Source organism: Psammomys obesus, unplaced genomic scaffold (genome assembly GCF_907164565.1).
Source record: "Psammomys obesus unplaced genomic scaffold, mPsaObe1.curated_primary_1811, whole genome shotgun sequence".
NCBI classification, from domain to species: domain Eukaryota; kingdom Metazoa; phylum Chordata; class Mammalia; order Rodentia; family Muridae; genus Psammomys; species Psammomys obesus.
Window position 1 is genome coordinate 18353731 of NW_026595981.1, and position 9616 is coordinate 18363346.

A 9616-nucleotide genomic window follows, 5' to 3' on the forward strand; every position below is an offset into this window, starting at 1 on the left:
GGAATAGGGAGAAGGCTCACCACAACCAGATTGCTCATCTTCACAGAGCATGTAGTTCGAGAAATAGGCTGCAAGCCAGACAAGATTCTAGCAAGAGAGGCTGAGACTGTAGCTCAGTGTAGAGTGCTTCTCTAGCCTGCATGGGACACCTAGCAGTAGTCTCTGGAAAGGAACTCTTACAGCTGACTCCATGAAGCCACCTGACCTCCACAGCCCGTCAGCAGAAATCCCAAAACACATCTCAGCTGGATGCTGACCCCGATGGAGCCATGTAACTCATTATAGGAAGGTTGCAAAATATTTGGCAAGAGTAAAAGGTTTCTGAATGTATAGCGTCCAAATGGGGTTGGGGGTCAACATATACCAAGTCAGGCAGTGTATCTGACAGTGCTCATTTCTATTGCACCACCAACTTCCCTACAGCTTTAGCACCAAGCACACGTGCTTTGCGAAGTGTGTCACTGTACCATTCCAGGCAATATTGCCCAAAACTCCGGCTCACAGTCAATTCGGTGTTTTTACTGTATATACAAATCTTTCTGCTCTTACAGAAATGTAATGGCTTAATTAGGGAATACAAAAACCTAATATTTTCCTATTATTTATCAGAATGAATCAAGTTATTTTGTCTTTGGATGGTTACTACTTACAATTAGTTTTAAAAACTGAATTGCTGACTCATTTCATAAAGAAACCACTAAAGAATTTGCATTTCCCATATGGCTAAGGATGTTGAACATTTTTAGAACGTTTTTCCGCCATTTGGGTGTCATCTTCTGAAAGCTCATTCAGTTCCATGCCCTATTTTTAATTGGGTTTTCTTGACATTTATTTTTTGGGTTCTTTGTATATTCTAGATACTAACCCTGTCAGATGGATAGCTAGTATGTATTTTTTTTTCAGATTCTGTAAGCCATCCCTTGCTGTACTAACGCTTTAGTTTCAAGAGGTCCATTTATTGTTGACCTCAATGCCTGCACTACTGGAGTACTATTCAAAATCCTTTCCTTGAACGAGTCCAAATGTACTTCCTAGAGTATGAAGTCTTACGTCCTTTACCTATCTGGAGTTGAGTTTTGTGCGCTTGTTGGTCTAATGCTTGTGCTATAAAAGGTCATGTTCAAGACATCTTTTCTTGTGCCAATGAATTTAAATGTATTCTCTAGGGCAGTGGTTCTTAACTTTCCTAATGCTGCAACCCTTTATTTAATATAGTTCCTTGTGTTACGGTAACCCTGACCATAAATTTATTTTCCTTGCTGCCTAACTGCAAATTTGTTACTGCTGTAAATCATGATGTAACTGGTATGCAGATATCTGATATGTAACCCCCATTAAAAGGGTCATTCAACCCCAAAAGGGGTTGCAACTCACAGGCTGAGAACCACTGCTCCCTTCATTCGGATCTGAATTTTATGCAGGGTGAGAGACAAGATCAGTGTTCTTCTTTGTGTAGCTATCCAGTTTGACCTTCACCATTAAGAGGCTCTTTTCTCCAATGTGTACTATGCTCTAAATGTGTTGCATGCTTAGTGAACTTTGTATTAAACTGACTCTTAATAACTCACCAGTACATCCACAGATTAATGCTTCAACCCACATCAGAGTAGCTATTTGTCACAAATGGCAATTTATGAGAAAACCCGTAACTAGTCAAGGTACAGAGAACAAGAGAATGCAGAATGCTCTGAACAGAACATATGTAACATATATATTCTTTCCAAGGCTTGAGGACTATTGCAGAAGAGGGGCAGAGTATAGAGGCAGTGACAGACTACAAAGAAAGTGTATCTTGGACACCAAAGGGCAGCTGCATGTTATGAACTCACAGCAGTTAAGAGCATGCACAAAGGCTCAAGTCAAATCAAATCACAGCATGGAGAGAGGTAGGCATCAAGTCCCACTCACAGTGATGCTACTTGTAACTGGAAGCCACTGGAGGAGGAAGAGTCCATTTCAGTGGAAGAGTAGCCTCTGGTAAGTCTCATTAAAGGGACTCATTAAAGGGACACATATCCAAGACTACACAGGCAGCACAACCTGGACTTGATGGGTTGTTTTTGAAGAAAAAGAAAAGATGACACAAAGTTGGGTGTGTAAGAGGGATGGATCCGTGCGAGTTGAGAGAAAATTAATTTGATCAAAACATGTATAACTTCTTTAAAACCAGTAAAAACTCTGTTTTAGTAATTCCATAAACTTTGGCTTAGGATTGGAACAGAATTTCTCATTTTTGATAAACAGTCATAAATATACTTCTCCCATTTTCTATGTACTTAGGTAAAACAATATTCTCACCAGTTATTAAAAAATCAAAATGTCAGGCCTTAAAACAATGAATATGCATTATGTCTTGCTGTACCAAATATTCAGACAAGAAACAATTCCTTACGTAAAAATAAACACATATATCTATTCAATATACAAACGTGCTTTTGCCCCCTAATAAGTGGCAAATTTATATGTATACCAAATAACTGTTTTAAAGTAAACTTATGATTTGTTATCAGTAAATGCTTCTATACTGATTTTATATACCTATATACATAGGATTGCAGAAAAAAATCTTGAATAAAGAATTAGTGCTGGAGCCAGGTATGGTGGCACACACCTTTAATCTCGACATTCGAAAGGCAGAAGCAGGCAGATCTCTGTGAGGTCAGCCTGGTCTACATAGCAAGTTATAGGACAGCCAGAGCTACATAGAAACCCTGTCTCAAAAAAACAAACAAACAAACAAACAAAAAAAAAAAAAGGTGAATGGATAGTTTTGAAAGGCTGTTCTTTGCACAGGAGGATTATTAATGAACTATTCACTTATGTTATTTTTTTTTTTATTATACACAGATGTTTCCAGTCTCTCACATTTAGTTTTAAAGAAAATGTATTTAAGTTGTGTGCCTGACTGGGCGTGTGTGTGTGGGCGCGCATAGATTGGAAAGAATCATGTACACTTATTTTCAAACAAAAGTTATACATTTATTAAGACATTGCTGCTAATTTAAGTAGATTTCACAAGTTATTATTACACACACTTGAAAATTTCTGGGAAGATGTGCTGAAATGGGCTTTTTCAACTGGATCTGAAAAAGAATAGAAAAAGTTACACAAGCTCATTTATAACTGCTAGTTATCACAAGCAATGTGCCCTGCCGTTGTATTTTAGAGAATCAAGATAGCTGCAATGCTTTCTTTTTCTGGTTACATTGCTCAAGATCCTTCCATTTTAAAAATTCCTTTTTCTAATCAAATCTTACCTGTACTTTTATAGTCTCTTCTTCAACATTATAAATCTAAGAAGGCCAAACAATAAGCCATGGTAAAAAGACTAATTGCAAAGCTTCCGTGTTAGGACCACCCCTGTGTCATGTCCAAGATGGAGCAATACAGGAAACATGCTGTTTTAAACATTGGCCAGCAAAGTCTATTTCATTCTTCAGCTCTGTTCAATAACACTTAATAACTCCCCAGGTCAGAGTTTAAGTTCACAAAAACTGTAGCTCTGTCAATTCTTCTTTCTTTTGTGGGTTACATATTCAGTAACTACAGTTTTGATGACAATTACTGAATGCAATACTAAAAATGTGACCTCAGAAGAGAAGGCAGAACACTGTGACTAGAGATTAGAAATTCCCAAGGAAGTTCAAGTCAGTTGGACAACTCCTGTTCTATTTGCACCCCACTGACCCCACTGCCCTTAACTGAGGGTGTAAAGCTGACCTAGGGGCAGAGAAACAGAGCTAAGTCAATTGGCACCTCTACCAATGACATCGATGGTGCAACCCTAAAACCCATGGTATTTATTTTAAAAGAGAATTTTCTTACTTCAAAAAAGAAATCTTTAGAAGTCTGAGTAATGATGCAACCTGAAAAAGGAAAAGATAACTTCTTAATTACCCAGAGAATACTTAATTTGATCATAAAGCAGCACTTAGAAGATGGTGGTGGGAGTTGGGGGTGATTCCAGTTACTCTCAAAAAAACAAATGTGTTTAGATTCCTACACACAAACTACTATGATGGCTCCAGAGGGTCAAACTGGGCCTGACAAAATACTTCATCAGCCACACTAAATAGAAGTGCTATCAATCCAAATCACCAGCACAGGCAGGTCAGTTTCATTCTAGAGCACAATTTGAAAAATACAATACTTAAAGAGCCTTTCAGCTCTAAGAAACCAAAAAAGCTCTCAAAGAGCTCCTCTTTTTAGTAAAATCTGCACTTGATTCCAAACTAATCCGATATGAAGCTGACAAAATTACCCTGGTATAACTCATTTTCCTTCCAAAGCAGGCAGCAGTTTAACCCATAGTCTGCTATGTTCTCATTTCACAACTATCTGTAAAACCAATTTCCATTCCTTTCCTTCCAGCTGCAACATTCCCTGGACATCACACACACTGGGGTTCTATGCAGAACTCATAATCAACACAAGGGAAAGGGACTGGCATTTCAGGGCAGTCTCCTACTCAAGTTTCAGTTCTCCTTCAAGATCCACCTGTCAACTTGTATTATTCAGCAATGGTGCAAATAAATTTTGCTTGTGCCTGTTTTAAAGAGAAATATTTGGGTAAAGAAAGGAAACACAAACAACCTAACTTTTAGATATCTTTGTGCCTCACTCCTTTATTTAAAGCTTATACTTTAGGGAGAGTATTAAAGGATATTTGATTATTATACATAGAAAACCTTGTAGTTAAGTATAAAAGCCTAAATAGATATTGTGTTTGTCAGATGCAGTTAGGTGTGTCCTCAAGAGATGTAGTTTGGGTGTGCCTCTAAAACCTCTATAGATAAGAATGCCATTCTTTAGAATGGGAAGTTCCTGTCTATTTTAAGGCAAGTTGCTTGGGAGAGGTCTTGTAGTCTGCTCAGTCAGCTAGGTGGCCTACCTCACTTGAAAGGTGAAATGGTTCTGCCCCTACTGACTTGGCTTGGAGGCCCCACCCCATTATGGTGACATGGTTCAGCCTGCCAAGGATATAGGGGAGGGACTGGAGACTTCTTTAAGCAATTAGACCTCTGATAGAGCTTTCTCTCTTTTTTGGCTTGGAAGGGTCTTTTTGGTGGAGCTCCGGATGAGAGATAGAAACCCTCTCTTTGGGCTTGCAGTAACAACCCAGAAGCAGCTGGCGGGACACAGGCAAAACAGAACTCTAGGAAAGAGCTAAAGAGCCCTCTTGGGTTTGGAGGAGCTCAAGAGAAAGATAGTACTAGCTAGGTAAAATGACAGAGAGATTGCTAAAGAGCTAGTAGTTTGGGTTTAGTTGTAGAATCAGGCTTGTAAATGGGAATTTTGCATACAGTTCAGAAAATGAGGTTATCTCGTTGAATTAGCAAGTTTTTACCTCAGTTTATGCCTCAGGTATCTTTATTGGTATAAATATTAGATAATTTAAACAGTTAGATACAAAAACATCTATTTTTCAAAATTCATTTAAATCCAGTGGAGTAAACAGTGACTGTCAAATCAGCAAATGTCAGTTTCAAACTACCAAGGAAGTATTATTACAGTGGCTACTTTTCCTTGATCTGGCATTCTAAAAATTAACACTTAGTGGGGAAAAAGACAAGCTACAAACCATACACACAATTTTTATTTCTTAGGTGAATTTTTCTGCCAGTAGCATGTTTATGGGAGAAAAACGCAGTTAGATAATAAGGATGGGTCAGGCTGAATATGCAATAATTACAGAATTAATAAATTATTTATGTAACTATAGAATTGGGAATACTTATTCTCTTCTCATTTTCAAAAGCAGTTTAATAGAGATACAATTTTTAAACATGAAAAAATAACCTACCTATACAGCAGGGCCCTGCCTTGCTCATTCCCCAAGGCAAAGTATCCACTTCTGGGAGAAAAATCCATGGTTTGAACACGAGAAACAACACTCTTCTTAAAAACCGGGAAGTTAGAAAATACTGTACAGGAAGGAAGATGAACCTGCAGGACATCAAAAAAAAGCCTTAAATTACAAAAACTAGGAACTCATCTTTCTTAAATTGTTTTCATTCTACCTTGATATAAAACAGAGGTCACTTTGACTGTGACATACATAGAAGCACTGCTCCACAAATGCAGCCAAGTAGTCCCTAACTAAATCTGTTGTCTGTGTGCATGCATGTTCGCGTGTATGAGTGTGGGTGAGCAGTTTCCATGGAGGTCAGTGACAACCTCAGGGGCAGGCATCAGTACTTGCTCTCTACCACGTTTAGACAGGGTCTCTAACCCCACAGACTCTCCCGCACCCACTCCCTCTCACACTGAGTCTAGTATGGGCTCTGAGGATTTGAATTCAGTCTTCACATCTGAACAGCAAAGATTTTGCCATCATGTCATCTCTAACTTTGTTTCCTTACGTTTTTCATCACTAGAACATTTCTGGTTTTTTGTTTTTGATTTTTAAAAACTGGGCAGCATTCTCCATTTTGTTTTATAGTCACTGGTGACTTGTCAGTGGTCTTTAATTCATTTCAAGTATATTTCTACATTTTTCAGTTTGGTGTAACTATTACAACAGTTTCTCCTTTCTCAGTGGTACTAGATAGATTCTAATTCCTTAAGAACAGGCTGCTCAATGAAATCCCTCAGTAAAACTGGATGAGACATCCAAAGCACAGATGTCCAAGTAACACAAAAGCATGAACACAAAAAAAAAGAAAGCAACATGACTCGTACTAAAAGACTGACAACTGTTCCAGTACTTTTCAACATACCAAAATAGGGAAGATGTCTGGAAAAGATTTCACTAGCTTACTAAACAAAAACAGATTGGCTAAACCATGCATGCCTTTAACTGTAACGGAAGCAGAGGCAGACAGATCTCCTTTGAGTTTGAAGCCAGACTGATAACATGAGTTCCAGGCCAGGCAGGGAAACACAGTAAGACCTAGTCTCCCCCAACACACACCCATCCCTCCCAAAAAAAGAGCACAAAAGTATCACCAACAGAGTTGACCAAGAAGAAAAAAATATAAGGAATGGAGGACAAGGCTAACAAAACACTACATTCAAACATCAATAAAGAAAAGTAAGCACAACAATAGCACTCTACTCTGTTACAGGAGCCAGAGAGCTGGCTTAATGGTAAAAACCACTGACTGCTCTTCCAGAGGCTTTGAGTTCAGTTGCCAGCACCCACATGCAGGCTCAAAATTATCTGTAATTCCAGTTCCAGGGGGTCTGACACCCTCTTCTGACCCTCATGGGCACCAAGCATGCACATGGAACAAATATGCGGGCAAAACAGGCAGAGCTACACAGAGAAACCTTGCCTGGTTAGAGAGAACAAAAAAAAAAAGGCCAACCCTAAAAACGCAGGCAGTGAGAAGGAACCAAGAATAAAACTTAGCACTTTGCACAAAGAATGTATCCAATAAACACGTGCTGGGAAGAGCACTAGCCCGGACGAAAGGACTCCCTGTAGAGCAGCAAGACCAAAGAAGATGTGTGTGTAATCAGGATCAAAATATATAAATGTAGGAAATTACAAACACAAAACTGCTACTCAAAGTTAGACAGAATCTGTACACCTGTGCCTAAGAGCAAATAGTTGTCAAATGAAGAAACTGGTTCTGAGGAGCAGGAGACTTCCAGATATGATGGTGAGAACTGAACTCTAAGGTTGAACCAAAAATGTGGTCCTGACACCAGTATTCCCAGGAAGGCCTTCTTGTAAGAGAGGCCTTTGGATGATGTCTGGGTAAATAGTGCCCTACTTTCTATGAATGAAATGAACAGTACACTGGGGTCAGGTAGCCCAAATCAGCTGTATAAATGAAGTGATTTATGCCTAATACCTGGCTTTGCTCCTAGGCACAAAGAATTCAGCCAATGCTAAGAAGGGGGTTCCACATGCACCCCCAACCAAAACTCTGGGCTTTGGGTCTCTAAAGAGCCTCACAGGTAGGAAACACTTCGTAGGAAGTCACACCTTACTCCCGGAGGTATCACAGCATCCTGTGCAACTCTGTAGAAAAGATTCCCAGGCAGCTCCACACTTTACCTGTGCAGCTCTTCCCTTTTCTGATTCTGCTTAGTATGCTATGGCTGTAATAAATCCTAGCCATACAGATAGCCAAATACTGGGTCCTGTGTCTTTTCATCATTAAATGAAATCATCAAAACTGGGGGTGGTCAAAAGCATTCTTGACACAGCATTCACCATTCCTGTCTAGCTATTTAAATTGTAGCACCTCTACGTATGTCAATTCAACTTACTTTCAAAATCTTAAGAACTATCTCCACTCTACTGTAGCTACAGGCCTTTAGAAAGCATAAAGAAAATGCAAATAAAGTGCTTGGCTTAAGTATGTTCCTGAATTTATATGTACAAGAAATCTCTGAAAATGAGGACCATAACTAAAAAAAATGTTGACAATGGACAGCTCAGAATTTCCAAGAGAAGAGGCACTGCAAAACTTAGTGGGTACTTGTACTAATGTAACAACTGAGCCCAAAAGCTCCCAAATAATCATCTCTACAAAACTTAACTTTCTAGTGCCTTGTTGCTGTGGCTTTTTGGCTTTTCATGACAGGGTTTTCACGTACCCAGGCCAGCTTTCAGTTAGCTATATAGCCAACGAATGTGTCACCATTCCCAATTTGCTTTGGCACTAGGGACTGAATCCAGGGCCTTATGTATTCCAGGCAAGGATTCTACTAACTAAACAGTATCTCCAGCTCAAAAATCACTCCTCAGAACAACCCAACACTTCTTTTCTGTTACGATTCAATGTTTCACAATGAAATTTTAAATTATCAAGATAAAAGAAAAGGGTAAAAGGAGTTATTACCAATCTGACAGCTTCTTTCATTTTTCTTGAAGCCACTGCCAAGATTTCTGTAGTGGGATTGAAGGTCAAGGAAGTAACACCAGTAACCAGGTTCATTATAGCTTTTATTGGCTTTGGGTTTGTTTGTTGGAGGCAAGAGTCTTGATTATATATGTTTACCACTCCACTCTTAGAACTGCAAAAAGAAAATGAAATGAAACAGATTAAAAGCAAAAAGACTCTGCAGCCTAGATAAATACAAGCTGGTGTTTGTTGAAATAACACAATGCGAAGAGTACGATGGCCAAAGAGTTCTAGGCAAGACAAAAGACACACTATCAGCGCAGCTTCTGTCTGGCTGAGTTCTTAACTCCAGCAACTTTTCAACTGTAAGTCTCACCAAAAGTCTGAAGAAAGCACGGAATCTCCATTTTACTTTTCTTTGATAAGTCAAAGAATGCATCAAATGTCCACTCCATGCCAGTACTACTTGAGTGCTTGAGATACAAAGTAAACTAGGGAACTGAGACAACCACTCTCACATAGCAGTTGAGGCTTAACTTCCAGTACAACTGCTTTGTTTCTGTTGTATTGTAGTACTGGGGACTGAACCGAAAGCCACCACTACATACTAAGCAAGTGCATCTCCAGCCCTTTTGCTTTTCTTTCTTTTCTTTTTTCTTCTTTTCGATATAGGGTCTCACTATGTGGCCAGGCTGAGCTTTGGCTCTCTGCAGTTTCAGCTTTCTGAGTATCTGGGATTAGAGGCCAGCACTAGCAGTCCTCGACACTGCCTAGTGTGGGGACACTAAATGGCACTGCCCCTGAGAGCCTAGTGT

At 39.3% G+C, this 9616-nt stretch overlaps 1 protein-coding gene across 1 annotated transcript in view; it reads right to left on the minus strand.

Moving 5' to 3' along the window:
* Positions 1-2957: 2957 nt before the first annotated feature.
* Utp18 (UTP18 small subunit processome component) overlaps positions 2958-9616 on the minus strand; it is a 13519-nt gene continuing 6860 nt past the window's right edge. The window contains exons 4-7 of the mRNA XM_055620589.1: positions 8799-8973; positions 5804-5946; positions 3826-3866; positions 2958-3083 (exon numbers count right to left, since the gene is read on the minus strand). Coding sequence (XP_055476564.1) covers positions 3842-3866; positions 5804-5946; positions 8799-8973 — 343 coding nt within the window. The 3' untranslated portion in view covers positions 2958-3083; positions 3826-3841. The remainder of the gene's footprint in view (positions 3084-3825; positions 3867-5803; positions 5947-8798; positions 8974-9616) is intronic.